The sequence below is a fragment of the Pelodiscus sinensis genome, chromosome 21 (genome assembly GCF_052426305.1).
Source record: "Pelodiscus sinensis isolate ZL-2025 chromosome 21, ASM5242630v1, whole genome shotgun sequence".
Taxonomy (NCBI): domain Eukaryota; kingdom Metazoa; phylum Chordata; order Testudines; family Trionychidae; genus Pelodiscus; species Pelodiscus sinensis.
In genome coordinates, this window is record NC_143072.1 from 2496941 (window position 1) to 2523929 (window position 26989).

The 26989-nt window shown below is 45.6% G+C and overlaps 1 protein-coding gene across 3 annotated transcripts in view; it reads right to left on the reverse strand.

Moving 5' to 3' along the window:
• Positions 1 to 2416: 2416 nt before the first annotated feature.
• Positions 2417 to 26989, reverse strand: part of P2RX1 (purinergic receptor P2X 1) — a 46734-nt gene continuing 22161 nt past the window's right edge. The window contains exons 7-14 of one of the 3 annotated variants that reach the window (XM_089772095.1): positions 24990 to 25070; positions 21253 to 21394; positions 18382 to 18512; positions 15304 to 15394; positions 14396 to 14461; positions 12811 to 12912; positions 10960 to 11028; positions 2418 to 10526 (exon numbers count right to left, since the gene is read on the reverse strand). In XM_089772095.1, the coding sequence (XP_089628221.1) occupies positions 10963 to 11028; positions 12811 to 12912; positions 14396 to 14461; positions 15304 to 15394; positions 18382 to 18512; positions 21253 to 21394; positions 24990 to 25070 (679 nt within the window). In that variant the 3' untranslated portion in view covers positions 2418 to 10526; positions 10960 to 10962. Of the gene's footprint in view, positions 10527 to 10959; positions 11029 to 12810; positions 12913 to 14395; positions 14462 to 15303; positions 15395 to 18381; positions 18513 to 21252; positions 21395 to 24989; positions 25071 to 26989 lie in introns of all 3 variants that reach the window. The other 2 variants (XM_089772097.1, XM_089772098.1) reach the window with 2 other exon arrangements.

The window sequence follows — 26989 nt, forward strand, 5'->3', positions numbered from 1 at the left end:
AAGTCACAGTGTTTGCATTGCTGTTCTCACACTCTCATGGGTATCCACAGAGGAGAAAGGACGCCCTCCATCCTATGGAGAATCGGTTTAGCAGTTAACACAGACATTTCCCAGCAAGCCTTCTCTCTTGTTACAAAAGACTCCGGGGTTTGCTGCCTGCAGATGTCCTGTCAATGTAGCTTGAGCTGCAGAAGAGAGGGCGAATGAGGCAGTGCAGACAACATTGGCAAATCCCCCAAGGTCTGGGCATGTTTCAGTGACCAGTGCTACTTGAGTAGCGCACATTATCCCTGGCTTTTCTTTGTCAAGTCAGAGACAACCTCTCACAGCCGCCACTCCCCCTCTGCTGATGGAAGAATTCAAAGGAATCTGAGGGGAGTCTAGTAATTTCCATACCTTCAGTTCCCTCCCATGTACTTGGACCTAATTAAGAGCTCGTTGCCTTGAGTGGGAGTTTTGCTCCAATACTTCCAACAGGATTAGGCCTTTTCTGATGGGTAAGTGTGAGGAGGCTCTGTTAGGGGGATGGGAGAATGCTGTGTTGCGGAGGGATGGGCAGGCGGAGCTGGTGGCAGCACGGCAGGGCCAGGGAAATGGCACTCCCCCCCCCCCCCACCTGTAAGGAGCAGCCCCAGTCTGGCCCTGTTGGCCGGAAGCCCTGCCCATACTCATCCAGCACTGGCCTCACTGAGCAAGTAAAGCAGCAACAGGCTGAGGCAGCTGAGAGAGCGGGGAGAAGGGCTTGGCGGTCACACTGCCCACCCTAATCCCTGCAGATCATTTCTATAAAACCTTTATTACTGTATACGTTTTTAGAATGTTATAGCAAAGTCATTTTACCAATCATGGTTTCCACTCATTTTTTTTATAACTTCTCTTATGCACACTCATTGCATGAGTATTTTGAACTCCTTTATATTTAAAAAAAAAATTGCGGTCCACATTTACACACCCACCAGAAATTCCTGCGTACAGGCCTGATTTTGGAGACACAGCGCTGCCTCCCAACGCACAAAGAACCCAACGGACTGATAGATCATTTCCACCAATGCCAAGCCTGCAGCTGGAGCTGCAGGAGGTCGATATTAATACTGGAAAATACACAACACTGGTTGCATTTTCAAAAATGATTGGCAGGGAAAACTGTAAAAGATTAATAAAGAACCTCTTCCTGCCTGCATTTGCCTGGGAAATTCAGAAACTGGAAGGAGAAATGGTGCCAACAGCCCGATGCTTTCTTTACTACTCCCAGTCTGCCGTCATTTTGCTGAGACTGCAAATGCAAAAGGGAAAACAGACCACTTTAATTAGTTTCTTTGATGTTCCATAAGAGAGATTCTAAGTGTGCTCTGTTAAGGAACATGGTTTAAATTTACTAGCACCATTCTGTAATATAGTCATGGTAGAAAATCCACATGGAGGGCAGCATTATGCACCAGTGTGATAATTGGATGCAAAAATGTCCTTTAAATTTAGTCATACATGGCCCAATTTCCAGACTTATGTACTTACAATAGGCACCCAAACTCTATATACAAGTTTGAAAAACAGGCTACTCTACATAGACTAATTTGTCTTCCCCATATTCTTTACTAATGATTCTGAAGAAACAATGAGGTAAGAAGACACCAATATTAAAACCAAGGAAACAAGTGTCCCTGGTATATCTCCTTTTGACCTTCAGCATTACAAAGAAAACCAGTAGGGAACCTCTCTAGAATCAGCTAGTAATCTAGCTAATTGGACAGATGAAGAGGGTTCAGTTCTAATGCTGGTTTTGACACTAGCCATTAGCAAGTCATTTCTCCCACCCCGTGCCTCAGTTTCCCCCATCTAAATTAGAAATAAATAATATTTACCTCTGCAAGGCTTTGAGAGGGCTAATTACTGCTTAGGAGCTCTGAAGATGTTGAGTGCTGGGTATAATTATGTTCCTTGATTTAAAAAAAGAGAGGAGGACTGTTGCCCTTCAGGGCACGCTGCAAGACACATCTACTTAAATGGGCTGCTGAGAAAGAGGACCTGAGAGAGAAATCAGGTGTGTGGGGGAGAAAGGAGTTGGTGTTTTGGTGCATGCTCTTATTTTATTTTCATAATGTATAGCAGGGTGGCACGGGATTGCTGTAAGGTATGTCTACACTATGGGGTTTTTTCCACGGGAAAAACTGCTGCGTCCAGGGAACGCATTTGCTCTTCTGCTTTTTTTTTTTTTTTTTTTTTTTGCAGAAGAGCAGACGAGGAAGAAGGGCTCTTCCGAAAGAGGAGGTTTTTTTCTGAACTTTGGCCCAGAGCACACAGGTCAAATTTCAGAAAAGCCTCTTCCAAAAAAATGATCAGAAAAAGGTACACAATTTGCATACCTTTTCCCAATAAATCATTGTGGTCTAGACATAGCTTAACTGAAGTGTAGACACATACACTCAGTGGGGAGGGGGTTAGACACCCAACCTACTTGTGGTAAGTTCTGCTAAGGCGCATGAGCCAACCCGATCTATCATGAGTAGTTAATTGTCTAGGTGACGAGGCAGCAATTAATTAGTTTAAGAACACTTGGCACCATAAAGTTTTAGTAGGTCCGCGCCAGTCAGGAAGCCACACCAGAGGAAGCTTCTGAGGAAAGCGGACCCTTGAGAACTGAGTAGGAAGCTGCTCCCAGTGGTGTTTCCCTGGTGAGCAGACATTCAAGGAGAGGAGCAGGCCGAGAGAGAAAGTGGTGCCTGGCAAGGGACCAGCGCAGCCCAGGAGAACAAACTGGGCAAACAACCTCCTGAGGAGCTAATAGGGAGTTGCTCAGGGTCAGGGACTCATGGAGTCTCGTCTGTGCCGAGCTAGTGAGTGACCCCTTTAATGAACTGGGGCCCAAGAATCCACGCTGATCAATATTTACCGCACCATCGGCAGCCTTTTCAAAGCAAGGCGACTGTTTGTCAGTCACCAGGCTAGGCACACAGATAATTACAGCCTGTAGATTAGCAGAGAGAGGCCAAATTTAAGTCAGTGATCCCCAAAGTTTTCCTCTCACCTCCCCCCAACAATAAAATGAGTCCAGGTCTCCCCCAACTCGAATAGGAGTTGCAGCCAGGCGGGGTGCCATGGCCTGGACTGGGGGCAGAGCAGGGCTGAGTAGCAGTCCTTCCCTGCCCACTTGTGGGGACTGGCCCAGACCCCACCATGTCCCCTCTTGATGTTTCACCATGCCTCCTAGGGGGTGTGCCCCACAGTTTGGGCACCACTGAGTTAAGCCATAGTCCATCCTGGTCAACCAGTGCCATGATGAGCCAACCAAGCTATGAGGGACTCCTCACTTTGGCTCCCCGCTCCTGAGTTCCTCCAAATACTGCCTTTTCCCACTCACCTGGCACCCTGTTCCCCTGCTCCGTTCACATATCCTGCCTGCGGGGGTTTCCTGCTGTTGAGTGTTAATGGTTCAGTCCCTGGGCATTCCTTGTGACTTGCTGGATTTTCTGATTCAGGGAAGGTTTGAGCCAGTTCTTGAATGACCTAGCTCTTCTCTCCACGTAGCCAGGTGGCATCCCACCTCATACTCCCTGCACTGTTTGAGCAGGAAACAAACTTTTTTGTTGTTTACAATACAAAGTTCAGAGGGAAACTGAGGCACCTATAGGCTTCATAAGTGTTTTTAAAAAGTCCTACTTTGTCACAGCTGTCGAGGGAAGGATAATTCCCTTCTGTGGAGGTTTCATTAATTTAACACTAAAAAGACCTGCTTGGACTTGTTTATACTTTGCATAAGGGGAAATTGAGGTAGGGCTAACACTTGATATTGGGGGCACACTGGGCTGACCTCCACACCATTATACAGAATGCCTAAAGTCTTGAATAGGAATCTCTTTCTAATTTAAGTATAAACTTGGATAATATAATGCTTATCCTTAGCATCCCTTAACTCTTACCTTTGATCTACCAGTTTAATTTACCATCCTGTAAAACATAATCCTATATCCTGTTTATTTAGAATCTTTCATCCCATGGGTCTTAAACTGGCTGTGCACAGGGATGACTTTGCCAGTCATTAGGTGAGGGCGGAATGTGGTAGATTTTGAACAGTCCAAACATTTCAGAGCAAGGCGTGAAAATGATCCAATTCTAGACTCTTCTGTTCTGTTCACTTTTATACTGCATTCTGCCCCGGATAAATGCAACTCCCCAGGTAACTGGACCAAACACCAGCATTCCCAGAATAGTTGGGGCTGAGATGCAAAGTCTGGATATAGCAGCAAACTTTACCCCAAACTCAAGGGTGTTTAGAGCCAGGGTGTTTTGTCCATGACAGTCTCAAGATAGCTTCCAGCCCTTGGCAGAAAATGAAATGGGTCTTTTCATTGACCTCGGTTCTGCCAGGAACCCAAAAGACTTCATGGTGCCCTTTAATAATATGTGGAGGATTGGCCTGCCATTGACTCAGAGAGAAAGCTGCTACTTTGCTGAATCTTCAACACTGCCTCCTACATCACCTGAGTTTTCCTTAGCTGTCTCTCTTCAAGTCTAGACACGACTTTACTCTGCTTAGTCTACAAGATACACTGAGATCACAAGGCTCAGTGTATACTGCAATGTTATATCTGCACCCTTTGATTTAGTGCAGTCAGGCTGAGCTCCCTCACTGAAGCCCGCTTTAATAGAACTCTTGCAGGAACTATAAACAGGCAAAACATCTCCTACACAGAATAATGAGAAACATAGAATACCTTTTCTCATCCACAACCAGATTTGTAGACATTGCCGTGTCGTGGCACCACAGGATCCAGAGAATGCGCTCATCTGGAGAGATAGTGTGCTGTCATGCAAGCACATCTTTGGAGCATGAAATGTTACAAGATACAGATCTCAGCATACGGAAGACTAAACAGTGGCCAGTTTCTCTCCACTTTTGATACCTCTCAAAGTAGTGTGTATGATGCTCATTGTCTTTGATGCCAACCAAGTGTTGTTCACATGCTTCAAGGGAAGAACAGAATCTTTTGATCTCAGGAATGGGAGTTTCTTTCCCTATTTCTTTGGTTTTAAAAAAAAATCAGTGCAAGATTTTCAAAGTGACTGCTAATTTTGACTGTCTCTATTTTTGGGTGTTCAACGTGAGATGCCTTAAAAGAGCTTGAGGACTGCTTCCGAAACATGTCTCAGGTCAGGCACCAGAATCACTGGTCCCTTTTAAACTCTTAGCTTCATGGACATCAGCAAACTCTGAATCTATTATCTTTTGCAGAGCAGTACAGACCTCTACCGCTTGACTAAAGCAGTGGTTTTCAAACTGGAGTATGTGTTCCCCTCTGGGTACTGAAGTCTCCGGATGGAAGGGGTAATGCTAGAAAAATCCTATAATGGTGAACAATACATCATGTTATTCCTTCCAGATCTTTTATTTTCTGTTTTCATAGGTATGTAATGACCCTATCTCAGATGGAGGAATGCAGCAGGCTATATGATTTGACAAGTCTAAAAAGTTTGAAAATTGCTGAGCTAAAGAAATAACTTCACTAGATAGCATGAATAGGTTGTTTTTTTGTGGGGCAGCCACAAAAGGGTGACATGACATACATTCTGCCAGCGTGAAAAAGTGCAGTTTGTTTAAGAAGAAGCCAAAGTTGTTACCTTTAAAAAAAAATTGAACTGGATCCTTATCTAGTGTAAATTGGAATAGCTCTAGTCACATCAATGAAGTGATGCTGATTTATGCTAGATGAAGCTTTGGTCCAGGGACTTCACTGCTGTTACAGCCAGATTAGATTTGGCCCTGCCTACCTGCCACTCATCCTAAAATAAAGTGATCAGTTAAAAAAGGCAAAAGGAAATTTCCGTTTTCCATAGAAAATACCAGTTTGCAGTTTATAACCAAGGAAATGAGCTATATAACAACCACGTTGTTGCTGGGATTATGACTTGTGGCACAATATTGTGTGTCTAGTGTTACACTACTGAAGGTACCTTTCTCCATATAGCCTAGTATTGGCACAGAATGAATTTCTTTGAGACCAAAGGGATGAGAAGCATCACTGAGAAGCAGGTAAGAGTAGCAGGTGTTCCTGCCTGTTCTGTACGAGGTATCCTCTGGAGTATTTGTTAGGATTATTGAAACTTGTGTGATGTAACAAAGGACCAGTGGCTTTGTTATAGAGAAATCCAAGAGCGTTTTCCCTTAAGGACTGGATGCATCCTGAATGCATCAGAGCTAGGAGAGATTGTGTAGACTGGGAAATACATATTTTATAGTTGTAGGCATCCTTCAGGCTTAAGAGACCCTGGGTGTCTGCCCTTAGTGGTAAAGAATTTACTCAGTTGGTTTTATGGGAGCCATAAACTACACAGCAAATGAAAAGAACTCAATGAATATATATTTTTAAATATTCATAATTTTAAGGACAAGCTCATGATTTTGAGGGCTCCTGAGTCTAGAGAAGTGTTCCCTGTAAGCTAAGCACTTGTACAGCCACTTTGGAGAGATTCAAATGCTGCCCAGCTGATTAGTAGAGCACCCCACAGAGTTTTTTCTACTGGTGGTGCACATTCGCACATGCCTTGACGTGCATAAAATTATTCCATGGATGGAACATATTAGCAGGAACATTGGTCTTGAATGTTTAGAGTTGATAACACTAATAAAGTAGCATTTTCCCAAATGCCTCCAACTCACTTATGAGAAGGCCAAAAGTTAAAGTATCAAGAAGCCAGGAAATATCAAGTTCTAAACACAGCTTTACCTTAATGACTGATTCACTTAAACTGCCACAAAGGATTGTGCAAACACATTTATTTTGGTGCTTGTGATCTGAGTTTTCATTTTCCTTATGTTGGCTTTTAATTCAAAGGTCAGAGGCGGAGAAGGGGAAAACAGTGGCAAAAACTGTCCCACGTCCCTCCAATAGCCACCAGCACCTGCCCCTTCTGCGATAAGACCTGTGGCTCCAGAATCAGGCTGGTCACCATCAATGGATCCACCAATAGGAGAGCGCCAGGAAGAAGTCCTACTCGTTATCGAGTGACCACTGAGGGAGACATCAGATGGTCTGTTGGTTCCATCTGCTGGTTGTAGCCTGTCACTGCAGATGGGACAATGCTGCCACACTAGAGTTATTGCGGCAGCGTTATTTGTTGTTTGAAAATTCAACCATGCAGAGCGTGTTGCACTTGTGTTTTTCTTGAGCAGCTCCAGGATATGGCTGCTAATCAGCTTTGTATGATTCTGGCACAAACGTGCATGGTGACTGCTGCAGAAATGCTTTTATTTCAGAACATGGCTGAATTAGCACAATGGTGTGACAATGATGCCCGGTATCCAGGCAGGAAGCGATAGTTCACTTAGGAGCAGGTACATCTAATACTGCATTAAATTACTAAGTACAGTGCAGCACTGGCAGGATTTTTGTAAACTGTGGAATGAGGAGGTGTCTGTAGTCAGAACCTGTTACCCTGTACAGTCCTGCTGGCCTAGTGTCATTCCTGCACAGCAAAACACAAGAGCCTGTGGGTATGTATACACTGCAACGCTATTTTGGGATACCAGAATATCCCGAAATAGCTACCCTGCGTCTACACAGCAAGCCTGTTATTTCGGGCGCGCTATTCCGACATCCCTGAAAACTTCAGTCCATGAGGAGTAAGAGATGTTTTGGAATAGTGTTTTATTTTGAAATTTGGCACTGTGTAGGCAGTGCCAAATGATGAAATAAGCTATTCTGAAATAGCATCGAAATAAGATACGCAATGTGCATAGCTCAAATTGCATATCTTATTTTGAGTTACAATGCTGTGTTGACGCACCCTTTCAAGTGCCTCCGCTCACCTCAGATCTCTCTTCCTATGCCTTTTAACCTTAATCAAGTTCAGTTGATAGAGGATATAGATTTCTTGTCATCTGCCCTCTTAAAGGGCTATAGTGAGCAAAGCAAGGTCATTACAAGCAGTAGAAAAGATTAGTTAAATCGATCAATCTGTATAGCATAGGGGGCAAGTCGAGGTTGCTTTTCTGGCTACACAAGGGAGGAATAGATCCTTGTAAATGAATGGTTTGCAATGCTAATTATGTGAGCTTCTAACTGAATTCTGCCTGCTGTTACAAATATTGTACGATTTTCCTTACCCTTCTGCCCTTCCCTGTGTAGTGTAGTGTTGCTGTGTGCTGTTAAACAGCTCATGTCCCATCCCAGAGGTGGCTGCCTTTCCATGGTAGATGAAGTAATCTTTGTAAATCTGTTACTACCTTCACACAAATGTTGTAATGTGTAACTAGGTGATTTGTGGGAAATGTTCTAAGCTCCTTGGAGAAAAGAATTGCAAATATTATTAATTGTTATGTCATTGGAGCAAAAATAGCTCATCCCTGGGCAAAGATGGGATCAGAGGGAAACTTACCATTGACTCAAGCAGGATTTCCCTCTGAGACAGCAGAGCACACTGGAAGCATAAATAAAATTAAACAGGTGAAGACAGTTTAAGAGGGACCCCAGGCATGTACAGCATGAAGAAAAAGTGAGTAGAGAGCTGCAGCCTAGATTGTGCAGAGTCGAAAGGACGGGTAGGCATATCCTCAGCCTTCATCAGGGCCGGCCCACAACATTTTGGCACCTGAGGCGGAGAGCTCAAATGACGCCCTCGTGCCCCCTCGCTTGGGCCAAAACTTTGAAAGGTCTCAATTCTCTGGGTCAATATATATAATATAAGGAGATATACCATCTCATAGAGCTGAAAGGGACCTTGTGAGGTCATCAAGTCCAGTCCCCTGCCCTCACAGCAGGACCAACTACCATTCCTGACAAATTTGCCCCAGATTCCAAAATGGACCTGCCCCCCCTTCAAGGATTGAACTCATAACCCTGCATTTAGCAGGCCAATGCTCAAACCACTGAACTATTCCTCCCCCAAGGGGAGGTGGCGGTCCTAGTGGTGCCCCCTAGAGGCGGGCGCCCCAGTTTGCCTCATGGTAAGGCCAGCCCTGGCCTACATGCAGCTTTGGCTGTGGCACAGGGGGTTGCTTTTGGGCACATTCTTTCTTAAGCTAGAGGAGAAGAGCTGTAGACTTGAGTATACCACCTTTCTGAGAACACTGCCAGCATGCTACCTCCCCCTACTCCCCTAAGGACAAGGACTGGCCCAGAGAGGTGACATAATTGAAAAACTAGAGGTTTATTTTTTAATAAAATACATTATTACAAAATAACCATTTTTCCACCACAGATAATTACCAAGTGCTCTAATTGACCAAGAAGAACAGTGCAGTCCTCAGCAGGACGAGGTCCTCCGACCGGGCAATAGCTTAGCCAGGGCTAACGAAGTCCCAACAAAGGAGGCAAAGCTTAGGCTAATCCAAGGCATAGCTCTAAACAGCCTCTGTGCATTTAATAAACCACAGAAGGTCTAGTCACAACTAGACCTGTCTGCTGTGATCTCATTAGACTCAATGGGTGGGTGCCTTATTGCAGTGGGTTTCAAACGACGGGTCGCGCCCAAGTACTGAGTAGTGGAATGTCAGGTCCCGAAGCTCGTTGCTGCAGGGAGATCAGGTGAGCAGTGGGGAGGATAAGGCAGCGACCTGCCTGTCCTGGCACCGCAGACCATGCTGTGCTCCAAAAGCTTCCAGCAACAGGCCCAGCTCTAGGGGTGGGAGAAGAGCGCACAGGGCTCTGTGTACTGCCCCCGCCCTGAGCACTAGCTCTGCACTCCCATGAGCTAGGAACTTGCCGCTGGCTGCTTCTGGGGTGCAGCATGGTCTACAGGGCCAAGAGAGGCAGGATGCTACCTTAGCACCCCCACTGTCTGGGAACCGCTCAAGGTAAACCCCTCCTGCCCCAGCCCTGACACCCCTCCCTCCAAATCCTGAGTCTCCACCTCCATCCCCAAACTCTCTTCCTCAGTCCCACTCTGGAGCCCACACTCCAGCCAAATTATGTTGGGTCGCAGGCATCCACAATTTTCTTCAAGTGGGTTCTGAGGAAAAAAGCTTGAAAACCGCGGCCTTCTCAGGCCACGCCAGCCCCCCACCGGGGTCGAGAGTGCGATGTAATCAGTACTGTTTGGGTCTCCCCACGGTTGTTTTAGACTCAACATTCGTTTTGGCCTAACCTCTCTCCTTCTGTCTATGTGATGTGGCCCAAAGAAGGGAGCATTTGAGAAGGCCTTTAAAAAACAAAAACAAAGCAATGAAAAAGTCCCTCTGTGCTTTAACTGAATGGGGCTCCATGCATCTCTTTTCTTAGAGTGAAGACCGGGAGGATCCCCTATGTCAGAATCGTTTCGTTAAAACTAGTCAGTGTCTATAGCAGTGAGTAAATCAGCACCATCTGCACCAGCCTTCCACTCCCTTTTTGAGTGGGCTCATGAAGGTACGTGCTCCTATCCTGACACAGAGCCAGCTGAAAAACAGACCCGATGTATCATCCTAGGAAGACTCAGTCTAAGGTACAAAATAGTGAGTTCAGTTGGCCTTTGGTTGTTGACAGCTTGATGAACCAGGGGCAGTGAAAACATATCAGAAGATGAAGAGGATGCAGGTTCTTCTTTCAGTGCAGGCCCTGCCAAGATAGAAACTGGTTCACCATCTTCTCCAGAACGGTTCTTTCTGTCCTACATCTCGCCAGCAGGCACAGCTCAGAGCTAAGCTGTACTTCAGCTGACTGCCAAAGACACACTCAAACCCATGCCGTTTCACCTCAGCTGTTATCTCCACCAGACAGCTTTCACCCAGTCCACACAATGAAACATTAACTCCTGTTTTGATTTTACAGCTTATGGCTCACCAGCCTCCCTTCCCCCCTCCCCCGACCTTATACCTCATCTACAACCTCATTCAGTCTCTCTCTTCTTGCTCTCCCCAGCTCTCTCTTTTCTTAACATCTTTCTCAAGCCTCCCTTGAAACAGGGAGGGTCAAATTCACCACTGGGTCAAATGGTGCTAGTTCATCAACTTTCAGCAGTGACTAACTTAGATGGGGAGAGGCCACTTACATTTCACTGAGAGTCCGTCATGTTGTTCTGCAGATTGTACGTGGAGGAAGGGGCAGCATCTTCTTTTTCCTGTGATATCATCCAGTCCAAACCAGATGAAACAATTATTACTTCTGGGAGGACCCCACAATGGCATCAATGAAAAAATACTATTCTGTGTTGTGCAACAGTAACCACGATCCATTGGGTCTCAATATATTTCATGCCATGCTTAGTGCAGCTGTATATCAAGGATTCCTGACTCTTTGGAAATCAGAACAAGTTTGTGCTAAAAAGTAGCCTAGAAAGATCAGTGAGTGTATGCCCTGTGACTCATGAATAACCCAGATCTCAATGGCTATTCCTTTAAAATATCCTCCCCTTGCAAGTCACCTCCTGTCCTGTAGGATGCACTGTAGATAGAGCAAAGGATTTAACTCCAACTCAACCTCAGGACTGTGAGGGCATGTCTACGCTAGGAAACTATTTAAAAATAACTAAAATCGATTTAATGACTCCTGAAATAATGAAATCGAAATAGCGTGTCCACACTACAAGAAAGCCTGGAAATTAGTCCGAGGCAGGCTCCATTACCATGGAGGTGCTACCTCGACTTAGAGCCCTAGGAAGCACTAGGGAGTAGTTATTTCGAAATAGCAGCAGTGGAGTGTCCACACTAACACTATTTCTAACTAACAATTTCAAAATCAGCATTATTCCCCGAGGAAAGCAGGAGTAACAGGCTTGGTAACGTGGACACTCTGCTTATTATTTTGAAATAAGGGGGGTTATTTTGAAATAACTCTCTAGTGTAGACCAGGGCTGAGAGTGAATCATTAGACATAAGGACTGAGATTTTCAAACCCACCAAAGCTATCCAGGTGCTCAATGCCCATTACAATTAATTTGAGGAATAGCTGCTCATTTGAATGGAAATTCACAGTCCAGATCCATTAGGCTGCTGTGAAAACAACCTGGATTTGCAGTGTTGCAATGCTCTGATGTTATTCTAAGGTGATATGGTGGGGTTTTGACAAGCAATCAGTGCTGGCCTACCTCTGCTCCCACTGAAGCCAATGGGAGTCTTGCCATAGACCCCAGTGCTAGCAAAATCACCTCAGGCACAGACTGCTTTTGGAAACCTTACCCTACAGGCATGTGACTGTGTCACTCTTTAGTGAGTAGACCACTGACTGACTAAGCAAAGCATGACTAGACAGTCTTCTCATAGAAGGGCCTTGTAACTTCAGAGCTGAAGGTCATGGGTTCTAGTCTCTGTTCAGTTGCGTGGATTTGATACTCACTAGAGCCAGACAAGGAAGTGTCTAGCTATTCTCCCAGGGTATGTCTACACTAGCCCCTTAGTTCGAACTAGGGAGGCTAATGTAGGCATTCAAAGTTGTAAATGAAGCCTGGGATGTAAATATCCCAGGCTTTATTTGCATCTTCCCATCTGGTCTCCATATTTAAATGCCATGAGTCCGGAGTAACTGCCCACAGCTACACGTGGCAGGGACCCGGTAGTTCAAATTAAAGTTCCTAATTTGAACTACCGTTATTCCTCCTGCAAGCAGGTTTAATGGTAGTTTGAATTAGGAGCTTTAATTCAAATTACCGGGTCCCTGCCGCGTGTAGCCGCGGGCAGTTAGTCTGGACTCATGGCATTTAAAAATGGTGACCGGACGGGAAGATGCAAATAAAGCCTGGGATATTTAAATCCCGGGCTTCATTTGCAACTTCAAATGCCTACATTAGCCTCCCTAGTTCGAACTAGGGGGCTAGTGTAGACATACCTCCAAACATGCATACATATATACAAACGCCTCCTGCTCTCTGCAGCCTCAGCTCAAGGAGGAATGGATTGTTACTTACAGGCCCGGAAGGCTTCATTTCTGCGCATTTGAATTTCCTCTGTTTGTAATAATCCCGTTTTGGGAGAAAGTGCAGCAGGACCAGGTCACACACCACCGATGCCTTAAATCAGACAAAGTGCCACACAGAGACCAAACCTTGGTTAGAGCAGCACCTAAAGTATTAAATCATCTAAACCAAGAATCTGCACCAATCTCTTGATTTTATAACACACCCTTCATCCCACAGTGTCCCAAAGCACCTTGTAAACTGCAGTCACTTCATCCACTTTGGATGTGGAACATGACAACGGTTTAATAGTGCACAGACATGCTATACCTTAGTTTAGGATAGAAGTGATACATGCAAAATTCAAGTGTGGGCACGAAAGCAGGCAGAATGTAATTAACTTAAACTCTGTGGCTGTGTCTACACTGGCACGATCTTTCGCAAAAACAGCTGCTCTTGCGCAAAAACTTGCTGCCTGTCTACACTGGCCGCGTGTTCTTGCACAAGTAAACTGACATTCTAATGTATGAAATCAGGGTTTCTTGCACCAGAACTCTGACGCTCCCACTTAGGAATAAGCCCTTTTGCGCAACTATTCTTGCGCAAGAGGCCAGTGTAGACAGGCAATATGAATTTCTTGCGCAAGAAAGCCCTATGGTTAAAATGGCCATCACAGCTTTTTTGCACAAGAGAGCATCTACACTGGCAAATTTGCTCTTGCGCAAAAGCAAATGCCAGTGTAGACGCTCTCTTGCACTACTACTTTAATGCAAGAACTCTTGCGCTAAAGAGTTTTTAAGCAAGATCGCACCAGTGTAGACGTAGCCATGTGTGTTACCCACATTCCAGTTTAACACCCTTACTGTTGCAAAAAGTGCCATGCTGTCTTTCATGGCCACAAGCCATGGGGCATCTCACCTCAAAGACAGGAGCTCACCTCTGCAAACCATGCTGGGGTATTGGTTCATAGAATCATAGAGCTGGAAGAGACCTCAGGAGGTCCTCAAGTCCAGCCCCCTGCCCAAAGCAGGACCAATCCCAACTAAATCAACCCAGCCAAGGCTTTGTCAAGCTGAGACTTAAAAACCGCTAGGGATGGAGATTCCACCACCTCCCTAGGTAACCCATTCCAGTGCTTCACCACCCGCCTAGTGAAATAGTTTTTCCTAATATCCAACCTAGACCTCCCCCACTGTAACTTGTTGAATACGAAAGCAGAAGGACTATCTCTACCTATCAGCCAGATATTTGCTCCAGCATTTTCTTTGGAGGTCTCCCACAAAAATATTGACTAGGTCTAACTTTCTTTAGCTTGACTGAGTCCAGCAAGATAGCAAACCAATCTAATATGCCAGCCATCTAGCATCACTCCCCATTTTACTTTTGTTTGGTCATATCTCCAATCTGGAGATAGATTAACTCTATTGCAAGGAAACATCTTCTCTTTTCGTTTTGCATTTTCCATGCTAAAAAGGCCAGGTGGATGCTTTCATGGAGCTAGTCTTTTGCTATACTTGAGGGTCACTTTCAGTTCAGTGCCACACGCAAACAGAATAATGGGCACGTTCCCAGGCAGTCTGGACATATCAATACTCACCACGCCAAATATACCAATTCCGGAGCCTATTGTGGTCATCGTAGGGATGATGTCAAATTTACCTGCCTGAAAAAAATAGGAGAAAATAGGCAGGCTCTCATAATAAAGCAGGAGAATCTGGCAGGGGGAAGGAAACAGTGTCAAAAGCAGGGCTAGGGATGACCCTGCTAGGGAACCTTGCTGCTGCTACCACTAGAAGAGTTCACTCCTTCTCAAAGATAGGGCAGGCGCTGTGGATACCCTACTAGGGAAGGAGGAGGGGTGACTGAGCGTTTTCAATATCAAGCTATTACTTTATTTTATTTTCTGAATGGAATACATGGGGATGTCTGTCCATACAACTGGAGCTCTCTATTCAGACAAAGATCAGAAGTAGCACATGGGCAGGTCCAATGAACACTTTTCTTCTGCTTCTCCCACAATGCTCCTCACCTACTCATGACCCAAAGAAACCAGCTGCTAATGACGAGGGGCACGTCCAGCAGAAATCGCATCCAGCACCCATACCAAGTTTGCTGAGACACTTCAACCTCTTATTTCAGTAAACAAACTGCAGTAATACATGGAAATGGCCCACACACCATCCTGACTCTTATTCATCCTTCTTTCTGAGGCTAAGGCATGAGGTTCAGATAGGGGTGGAGATTATCTAACAACATATAAACTGGCAATGAGTTTAAAAGTTAGGCTGATGAGCAGGGGCAGATGACTGTTTTGCGGGGCCCCGGGCAGCATAACTCCGCGGGGCCCCCCCTTTGCCACGGCGCATGTGCCGTGACACCATGCGCATGCGCAGTGGCGCCACAGCGCACGCACGGGGCCCGGGGCGGCCGCCCCGTTCACCCTGCCCTATATCCGCCCCTGCTGATGAGAAGTCTGAATTAAAATGAATTCACACTGGATGTTACCTTTCCATTCACCAGAATGTCAAACCGGATTCCAAACACCTTGTACAAAGTCCTGTAGTCTGTTCCATTATCTCTGTAGTATTTGGCATACCTTTCCAGTCAGATAGATAATATGTTAAATAGCCTGTCATGGTCTTTAGAAAACAAAAAATAAACCAAACTAATATATACCACTTTGAGAAACTAGAACTTTTGGGACCAAGTGAACAGAGGAAGAGACAGGGACTTGAGAAACTCTTGGCCTGCTGGGTGACCTAGGGCAAGTCATGTCCTTGCTTTGTGCCTCAGTTTTCCTCATCTGGAAAATGGACCTACTAACAGTAACATCCTTTATAAAGTGCTTTGAGGATAAGAGCTGAGGCAAAGTGCTAGATAATAGCTTATTAGTAGCTATTATTTTTTCCCTGAAGCGGATTGCTACCAAATCTAAGTCAATCAATGAACTGAGTTCAACTGAAAATGTCATAGCTGCCTGAGATGAGTTCATTTGTTCCTGTTTGACCATTTGCTGTTTAATGCTACTGGGTGTATTATGTTATTTCAAGAAGAATAAGTAAGTGGTATGATGTACAGAGCTCTCATTTGTTACTATTATGTAAATATAACTAAATGAATAACAAATACATGCAAAAAACGGGTGGGTATTTCAATATCTATAGCTAGGCAATTCATGATGAGGCATTTGACTAAGAATCCAATATCACTAATGGGTGAATGGATATAGGGTGGGATCACTGTAGTAGCAGTTTAGAGGCTATCTGGCTGGCTTTAAGAAAAACGTAAAGAACACCACATTCTCTTGCAGCACCTTAGAGACTAATGAACCATGTAGTTGGTCTCATGAGCTTTTGTGGGCACAACCCACTTCTTCAGATTAATGGAGTTTTAGGAAAGTTTTAGGAAAGTTTGGCCTAACTCACAAATCACTTGTTTTTGACAATAAGTGGTGTGAATATACTTGTGATCTTACTACAGGTGGAACCTATTGAAAAGTCAACCTACCAACTTTATGGTGGTGTTTCGTTTTTGTTTTTTGCAGCCCTTCCAGCATCCAAGTCTGTGAGGTGGGGAGCCCTAAATCATAGACTAGCATATCTCTGCTCCTCCTCACCCCAGTAGGGAGCACTGCCCACTCTCAGCAGCACCTGCCAGCATGGCATCACCAACTCTGACGGGAGGGAAGGCTGGAGAACAAACCTGCGGCCCTGCGCTCACCCTGCAGGAGTGGCTCTTGTCCCATGGAGTTGGCCCTGCTCCCTTCTCTGGACTTTAGAACCAGAGGGCGTCAATGCCATTCGGGTTTGGCCTGGCTGCCAAAAGGCAGCCAGGCCAAATTACTGACCCCATGCACTATGTCACTCAAATTTGGTCCAGCTGCCTCGCCTGTCACAACAGAGGTGCAGTTATGATAGTAACCTCCTGTCTCATGAGCGCTGAGAATGGAAAGTCCTATGGGAAAGCTTGGTGCTATCATTAAGTGCCATGTTAGCTGGAGCTCTCCATTGCTGGAGTGACAACAACGGTATCCGCTAACCCATTTCAACAAAGCAGACACATCGAGACACAGTGTGGTGATTAAAACATAATTAGTATAATTTGGGGCCTATGGGTTGTAGTTTGGCGGATTTACTGCCATGGTGTCCTGGCTCCGTCGATGATGGTAACCAGAAGGCTGCTTGCGTGTGTGCTCAATGATGTGGGCCCAATGACCATAGCAGACCCCGAGAGGGCCCCCACAGACCACAAACCAGGATCAAAGATGTCAGGCCAGGTTTATTGTAAAGCGAAGTACAGTCATAGTTGTCAGTAGACTTTACTGAACCACTACGCACATGTACTTGCCACAATGGAATGACTCAGTCAGTGGGAAATTTCCACTGCCCCCTTGGTCATACAAAGACTGTCCCCCCAAGACACCACCTTATATAGAGATACAAACAAATCACACCTCAGTACTGACATTGTCAGGTTACCAGCCTCTGACGATAGTCCGATACCACCCATCACCCTGTATCTTGTGGTTTGATTAGATCATCTCTATCCATCATGCTGTCATTTTAGACCCTTTCCTGAACTTGGGTCTCTATCTGTGAGGAGTGGGCACCAAGGTCTTTTTTAAATGAGCTAGTGATACCATGTGCTTTCCACTTATGACCCGTACCAATTATTGTTCTGTACCTGGGCCTGTTACCAATTAGTGTTTTGCACTCTCAGCCCTGTTTGTGCCAAGTTCTGTGAGCTGGGGCCTGCCTCTTGCTCACAGCTTAGCTTTGCTTTATGTTTGCCAGGTTTTGTCCATTGTTAGCTAGGCCTCAGGCCTCAGACCAGGCCTGTGCGGCATTGGCTTGTTTTAGACCTTCATCTTACTACCTGGGTGACTCTGGGAAGATTCTGCAGGGGCTGAGTGTAGGGATGGGAACGACTATCCAATAAGCAAATGCTTATCGGATAGTGGACACACTAGTCGACTAGTTGCTTCCCCCCTCCTTGATGCCTCTATCAGAAAGAGGCAGCAAGGGGGGGAGTGAAGAGGGTGCTTCAAAGCAGCAGTGCCATGTGGAGCCTGCGGCCAGACCCCGGGCTTCACGTAGTACTGCCGCTTTGAAATGCCATGCAGCCTGGGGCCAGCTGGGATTTCCCAGCTGGCCCGGGCTGCACACAGCGTTTCATAGCGGCAGCACTGCATGGAGCCTAGGGTCAGCTGAGAACTCCCCCGCTAGCTCTGTGCTCCCCAGCGCTTTCACCTTTGAAGCGTAGCAACAGCCTTGGAGCTGTTCTACACAAAATTTTACATCCCTAGCTCAGAGCTAGGAGTCGGGAGTGAGTGCCTGGGTGTGTGAGAGGAGGAAGAGGGGCTGGGCAGCTGATTAAAGAGAAATGGGGGCATTGCAAATTACTTTTTACCTCCTGTTCTAAAGCGAAGGGCTGCACTTTGCTCACACAAGGGTGACATTTATTTTGGTAGCTGCCAGGAGAACAATCTGGGCTTTCATTGCATCTGTAAATGTGCTTTGAGATCTTGCAGGAGGAATGACACTACATGTGAAGCTTGAACAGAAGATAATAGGGCTATCTTACCTGAAGTTGAAGCCTGGTGAAACATTATTGTCATCATTATAAAGTCCGTGAAACTCATAAAGAGGTTTACAGTATGTCACAGGCCAATCAAGGTCACAATTCCAGTCTATGGTGATACCGACAACTCCACCCTGTTGGAGAGACAACAAAAGGACAGGAAATACCCACATCATTATCATGCCAAAATTTGTGGTCAGCACACCTGGCTACATCCTGGTTTTGTTAGCTCTTTCATTTGCAAAGGGATGCTCTTTGCATCCCCATCAACTCATGCTCCACAGCTGGCTCCAAAGATGCTACTGAGGAACCAGAGATTCATCCATGATACACAGACAAGTCCTGCCAATTTATTTCTCTTTCTTCCCCCAGGACTCTCAGGCTACGTCCGCACTGCAATGCTATTTCAGGATACCGGAGTATCCCGAAATAGCTTTTCCACATCTTCACAAGCAAGCCTGTTATTTCTGGATCGCTATTCCGATGTCCCTGTAAACCTCATTTCACGAGGAGTAAGAGATGTTTCGGAGTAGTAGGTTATTTAAAAATTTGGCACTGTAGACAGCGCCAAATTACCAAATAAGGAATTTTGAAATAAAATTGAAATAAGATATGCAATTTGCATGGCTCAGATTGCGTATCTTATTTCAAGCTATGGGGCAGCATAGCCATAGCCTCAGTGACCTAGGATTCCACCTTGCAATCAATCAATCATCTGGTTCTTTGTACAACAGTCGATATGCTAGCCTCACCCTCGCTTACCAGGAGAGCCCTCTGTCCCACTACCACGCTGCTCCATTCGGAAAGAGAAAATCAGGAGTTTCACTGAGAAGTCCTGACATTCGATTACAAGAGCTTGCGAGCTGGGGTGATTATTTATCAGTGCAGTGCTGTTTGTTCAGTAACCTTTTTCTAGAAGCACTGCCCTGAGCAGTTATGACCCCTGTTGGTAAGGCCTGGGGCTGCAAAGCCCAAGCCGGTGCGTGGACTGATGGCATTTGTGAGAGAAGAAGGGATTTTCACTTGGTGATTATTAGAGAGCAGCCCAAGCTAAAAGCCGACATCGGAAAACCCCTACAATTTGCAGGCTGGGTGTGGATTCAAATTTGGCAGCTCATGCCCATACCCATAGAGAGGTCTGGCCAATCAAACTGGTTGAGAGATTAATCTTTTCAGTTACAATTGGCTATCACTGGAAACACAATTTGGACCTCCCTGGTTGGGCACTCTTGGGACCTGACAGGTCCCAGACAAGGGGAGGACCTGGCTCTCCCACCTGGCTGTCGCCCTGCTCCTGACTCCCAACAGCTGCCAGCTGGGCTGTGATCTCAGCTCAGAGGCTACAGGGCTGGCTTGGCTCCACTCCGGGTCAATGGCGACTGCCAGGTTGACCAGGCTGCCAGCCCCTTGCTGGACTTCCAGTCAACAGCCACTGCCGGACAGTGGTACAACATCGTGGTACTGCCGGACCATGGATGTTGCCGGACCAGAGAGTCCCAGATCAGAGAGGTTCAACCTCTACAACAACAAAAGAATGAATCCGGGAGGCACAGTGTCTTCATGTATGGACCCCATTCCTGCACAAATTCACTGTTTTTCTAGCTGTTTTTTAGTCAGTCCAGTGGATCAACAACTAGTACCCAAGTGCTGTAGGTTTGCAGCTGTCACTCATGAGCCGAACCCTAGTAAATGCTCAGCTCATTTTGGTCCCTTTCACTATCATAGGATTTTTAAAATGATAAATGTCGTGATTTCAACTATTTCAATTTGAATTGTCACAGGAGTGTAGTTGTAGGTGCCCTGCCCCCAAAATAAATGAGGGGAGGAGGAGGAGTTATAAAGTTATTGTGGGGTGGGAAGGTTGTGATACTGCCACCATTACTTCTGTGCTGCCGCTAGTGGTGGCACTGCCTTCAGAGCTGGGCAGCTGGTGACCGGCTTTGACTGCAGCGCCCACCAGCAGCACCACCCCTACTTCTGTGCTGCTGCTGGTGGAGTGTTGCTTTCACAGCTGGGCGCCCAGCCAACGGCCACCCAGCTCTGAAGCCAGTGCAGAAGTACGGGTGGCAATACTGCGACGCCTCGGTCCCTGCAACTCCCCTTTGGATCAGGACCCCCAATTTAAGAAACACTGGTCTCCCCTGTAAAATCTGTATAGTACAGGGTAAAAGCAAAGAAAACACCAGTCCTTATAGGGGTCGATAGAGAGGCATTTTTCATGGCCATGAGCTTGGTTGGGCCCTACTCATGAAGGTATCAGAGGCTGAGGCTGTGATGGAGAGAACGTACCCGATTTTTGTGGTTGGGAAAGAGAGAGGAAGGGGCACAGACTGGATAGTGCTGGGATTCATGAGGCCATTTTCCATCTAATTAATGTGGCAGCATCAACACAGCTCCATAGTAACACATTTCACCTCTTCTTCCGCCCAAGTGTAAGATGCTAACATGGAGACAGGTGGCTTGGGTGTGAACCATGTGTGTGCACTTGTGGCTGCAGGTGGGGGGGGGGGAAGAGTAATGCTAACAAAAAGCAATAAGGAAGCAAAAAACTTTTAAGTAAAGCTGTGGTGAGCTCCTCAATCCAAAGGCCAAACAGCATGAGAAGGGTGGAGACCAACCCCCCCCCCCCCCCCGCAACCACCCCTTCTTTGTTCTAAAACAAACAACTTCGTAGCAACTCATGATCAGCAACGTGGCAAAGGCACACAATCATTGTTAACAGGCACACAACATGCTCTGCCTTTCCCGGACTCTTCTTTTGCAGATTAGACTATATTTCCCTGTAGCCTGTGCTTGCAGCTGAAGGAGACCTGCCTCCGAGGTACATTTGGGCATTCTCATGACCAAAGGAAACATCAGTTGAAATCTGTGTACCTTAAGGGCCAAAACACGAAAATCTTGTCCCGACTCCTTCACGATGTATCCCAGCTCAAACACAGGGCAAAGGGGATCATGTATTTTGTGATAGGTGCATTTTTTCAGATCGCTCGAGGTAATGCTCTCCACCAGGTTGCGTCTGTGAATAAAAAAATAATCTAGAGATTAGCTGAATGAAATGTGATAGCTGATGGCTAGTTAAGGTAGAGAAGGCTAGATTTTCAAATGAGCTCATTACTCCTCACCCAGTAGCTGATATCCAGTGTCATAAGAACGGCCATACTGGGTCAGACCAAAGGTCCATCTAGCCCAGTATCCTGTCTGCCGACAGTGGCCAGTACTAGGTGCCCCAGAGGGGGTGGACTGAAGACAATGATCAAGTAATTTGTCTCCTGCCATCCTTCTCCAGCCTTTGACAAACAGAGGCCAGGGGCACCATTCCTTACCCCTTGGCTAATATCATTTTAAGTACCTAACCTCCATGAATTTATCTAGCTCTTTTTAAAACTCCGTTATAGGCAAGGAGTTCCACAGGTTGACTGTGCGCTGTGTGAAGAAGAACTTTCTTTGATACTTTTTAAACCTGCTACCCATTAATTTCATTTGGTGTCCTCTAGTTCTTTTATTATGGGAAAAAGTAAATAACTTTTCTTTATTCACCCTCTCCACACCACTCATGATTTTATATACCTCTATCATACCTCCCCTCAGCCTCCTCTTTTCTAAACTGAAAAGTCCCAGTCTCTTTAGCCTCTCCTCATATGGGACTCATTTTAAACCCCTAATCATTTTAGTTGCTCTTTTTTGAACCTTTTCTAATGCCAAAATATCTTTTTTGAGGCGAGGAGACCACATCTGTACACAATATTCAAGATGTCAGCATACTATAGTTTTATATAGGGGTAGTAATACATTTTTCATCTTATTTTCTCTCTCTCTTTAATAATTCCTAGCATCTTATTTTCTTTTTTGACTGCCGCTGCACACTGCATGGATATTTTCAGAGAACTATCCATGATAACTCCAAGATTTCTTTCCTGATTAGTTGTAGCTAAATTAGCCCCCATCATACTGTACGTATAGTTGTAGCTAAATTAGCCCCCATCATATTGTATGTATATTTGGGGTTATTTTTTCCAATATGTATTATTTTACACTTATCCACATTAAATTTCCATTTGCCATTTTGTTGCCCAGTCACTCAGTTTGGTGAGATCTTTTTGATCCCTTCAGTTTGGGATAGTTCCTCAGATTCATCACCCATGAAGGACGGTGCAGGTTTGGGAATCTCCCTAACATCCTCAGCCATGAAGACTGAAGCAAAGAAATCATTTAGTCTCTCCGCAATGGCTTTATCGTCCTTGATTGCTCCTTTTGTATCTCGATTGTCCAGGGGCCCCACTGTTTTTTAGCAGGCTTCCTGCTTCTAATGTACTTAAAAAACATTTTGCTATTTTTTTTGAATTTTTGGCTAGCTGTTCCTCAAAATCAGAAGTCTCAGAAGAGTTCTGCACCCAACAGGCCAAGTTCTTTTGAAAACCTTTAAACTTGTCTCTGGGGCCTAAGGGGTACTGAGCTCTTTCGAAAAGCTAGGCTGAGGTGAACATTGTTAAATCAGCAACACAAGAACAAAGAACTTACATTTTGTGAAATACTGGATCATCTGGAGACACGTTAGAGACAAAAATAAGGTCTGAGGCATGACTCGGAAATTTGTTTTCGAAGCAGTGGAAGAGAACATTATAGCTAGAACCCACTAGGGACATAGTAGAATTTATTCACTTTGATCCAGACTGTTTCAATTGTTTGTTTAGATAGCGATTGTTCCAATAGTCCATGGTCAGGACAGGTACCATTGTGCTAGGTGCTGTACGAACACCTCCTAACAGAGTTCCTGGCCGAAAGGGCAAAATGCTCACTTACACTATTGTAAACCAGGGTAACTTGTCAGTTGGAGTTTCTCTGGATTTGAATTAGTGAAACTGGTCCCATTTTGAATTGGTAACAAGGTTTTGTCATGCAGAAATTAAAATAGTGAAGGCAAAATATGACAGGATGACAGAGAAGGATTTGTTTAGCTGGGTTCTGTGCAGTTCACCTTATTACCACTATAGAATATCTTATCCTCTTTCTCCTCTGCTGGGAGCATAGTTTTGGGTGAACTGGCAAGCCATGGCACTAAAGCATCAGTTCCCAAACTGTGGAGGGAAGCATGAAGAAATTCCAAGGGGGGCACAAGGCTGAGACATTTTCATAATGAAAAAAAAAATTATCAGTGTAAAAAATTATTAATTGCCTTTTTTGTTAAGGGGGGAGGGTGGATGACGGTAAAGAAGAGGTGGGGAGGCATGAAGGTTTCTCAAAAATCAAAAAGGGGGCGTGATACCAAAAAGTTTGGGAACTGCTGCACTAAAGTAATGGAGACTGGATAGATTCTACTGAATACATGCTGCTTCAGAAAGCAGCATGGATTAATATCAGGTTACTGTGTATTTAACCTCATAAACAGTACAGGGACCATGCACATCTATAAAAGGGAATCAGTCATGACTTTTGTTCATTTGTTCTGGATCACATTTATAATCAGTTCAGCAACAAATCCTCTTACTTTGGTCAGAGAGAGCACTTACTGAGTGGCACGGAGGGAATTATTTCCTAAATCAATTACTGTAATAGAAGCAGAAATCCTTATGATGAGAAGGGCCTTTGACAATTTCTATACAATCTAGGGGTTGTCCTGGTGCTTTAGCTGCTCCCATTGTAGTAACTGTATTTTACATTTCTGCCTTGAGAAGAATCAAAAGACAGGCAGAGGAGAGGTATGTTCACCACGACAATGGAGATCTCTAGTAAATGTCATTGCAATCTCTGCTTCTCTAATTTTACGATTGAAATTCGACACTGTTTGCAGGCAAACATAGCCAAATGCTAGCACCAAGCCAGCAGGTTTTACATAGCTGACGTGTTCCTTGTAACAATACCTGGTTCCTATCTAAGCAGTTTCATCAATACATCTCAAAGTGCTTTCCAAAGGAGGTCACTATCATTATCCCCATTGTACAGATCAGTAAACGGAGGCATATCGCGGGGAAAGTGACTTAAGCAAGCTCAGTGGCACATCTGGCAATAGAACCAGGTCTTCTGAGTCCCAATCCAATAGGAAGGTTACTCTTAAGATGGTTGCGAGTTCCCAGTAGATAGACTCATATTAGCATGAGCTCGGGTGGTAAAAAAAGAAGACTGAACGTTGCTGCAGGGGCTCAGGCTGGCCACGCAGTCTCCAGTGTCAGAGGTCAGGTGGCTAGCCTGAGTCTCTGCCAGCACAGCAACAGCCACGCTGCTACTGTTAGTGTGCCAGCACGAATCTGTCTGCAAAGGCTGAGACTCACGCCCAGCTACACTGAACCATGTGTTATAAAGTTAAACTCTGCTCTTGTGAACAAACGTGTATCTTTACTCACACATGCAATCTTATTGTTTGGACTTTTGTTCCAGTATTGGTTAGCGACTTGTTTAAGGACCGGTTCTGATTCCTGCCAGCCAATCTGTTATCGAACGCTTCATTCAACCATATTCTAGACTCAGGGACAAAAGATGGTGTTTTTCTGTACCAAATGAGCCAAGAGCTCCAATTCTACATCCCTTTGCATAGTGTCAGGGATCACACTCACAGGCGATCACAAATACAAGTCATACAGATGTGACATTTGAGCTCTAAAAAAGAGTTTACTCACCTGGAGACTTTAAACTTGGGGAAGGTGATGCTGTTCTTAATAAATAAGGTAAAGTTTTCCGCTTCTAAGAGCAACGGGGGGCTGAAAAAGACGTGTTAACAAGTGCTTGTCTTTTAGTTAGCCAACATCTAAAGTATACTAGCACCTCCATACCTTGGGGCTACATCTATACTGCACCCTTCTTCCACAAAAGTTTATGCAAATGAAGCATGGAGTAGAATATTGCTGTGCTTCATTTGCATAATTAATTAGGAGCTGTTTTCACACAAAAGGCTTTTGCGCAAGAGCCATTCTTCCTCATTTTTTCAGGAAGAACGGCTCTTGCGCAAGAGGGGGCTTTTGCACAAAAAGGCATGGTATAGACGGCTCCTTTTTGCGCAAAAACCACTTGCGCAAAACCAGGTCCTAATTAATTATGCAAATGAAGCACGGCAATATGCTAATCTGTGCTTCATTTGCATAGGCTTTTGCGAAAGACGGAAGCAGTGTCGGTGTAGCCTGGGTGTCCTTCGTTCAAGAACAACCGTGGTACAGACCCTGCCGGGTGGAGGCAGAAGTGACTCCATGCTGCTGCTCCCTCTACTCCCTTCAGCTGGGGGAATTGCAGCACAGTGATGCATAGTGGTGATGGGGGCAGTGCCTGGGATGGTGAGGGAGGCAGAGTATCTGGTACAGCGCCCTACCCTCATCCTCTTCTCTCCCTCCCTGGCCTGGCAAAATCTGTAATCTGGCAAACCCTGTTTCCCAGGATTGCCAGATTAAAGTCGTTCAAGTGTAATTACAATAAAGGGAAGAAAACCAGATGCAAAGAAATCCCATGGGGTAGCACCCAAATGACCACATTCAGAACCCAATGAGATATTTGGCCTAGTTCTTGCACTTTGTAGGTAACTAAATGGATTTCAAAGTATCCTCGGTGGAGTCCGGTAGAGAAGGGGGACTATTTGCTATGAGGACTACAAGACATTTCTTGTGCCTGTTGAAAGAGCTTCCTTTCACGATCTGCTGTGTTGACTTTACTGTGGAGAAGCCATAATGCTCAGGCACACCCACAGGCCCACTGGCGGGTGCAGAGCCTAGAATCGGATGCCTGTCGCAAGGCTTTGGTTTCGCAGCTGGCTTCCTATGTGGCACCTCTTCTTTTACGGATAGAACAGAGGGATTGAAATGATCCCCAGAACGATTTACTGCTGAACACGTTGGCCACATTCTGAAGTCTTTACCCTCAAGCAAAACTCCCCAGGAAAGGCAACAAGCTCGGCTCCCATGGCAGGCTCCCATTCCCAATGACGGGAGTGCCTGGTTTTCAATGGGAAGAGCCTCGGCAGCCTCAGAAAAGGGCAGGGAGCTCTCTGACCCAGACCTACTACTCCAGGGATCCAGGCTTTCCATGACCCCTGTGCTGGGGAAGAGCTGAGAGTGGAGACTAATAAAACCCTGGCATGACAATACCCCCCAGAGCCCAGAAGCACCCAGGGAGGGATGGGAGAAGGGATCCTGGCAATGGGCCAGTCAGAGCACCCGTAACATGATCTGATGGGCCTCAGAGCCTGTTGCCCGTCCGGTGAAAGCACGCAGGATGTGTCTCTCACAGCCCCCTGCTCTGGCCACTCAGTGAAGTGGGAGGAGCAGCATGGAGTCTATTCAGCAACTTTACTGTGTTGGAACAGCCCCTCCTCCCCACGGAGGGGGGAAAACATCACTTCCCCTCTGCTAAGATCCACTTAATCAAGAAGACATTTGCAGTGCCCAAGAGCAGCTTTTGTGAACCTGCTCACTTAGGAACAATGCTAGGTATTCATGTTCCCAGGAGATCGTGCTCTCTCAGCTAGCTGCATTGCCTACATAACGGGGCACTCTGTCTTCTAATTAAGGGTCGCTGGGGCTTGCGCTAAGCCAGCCCTGTTCCACAGCCCGGCCCCTTTAAGGGACTTGTCTTCTCCAGACCACGTGACCGAACAGAGAGCAAGTCCCGCTGCAGATTGGGGGCCGGGCTAAGG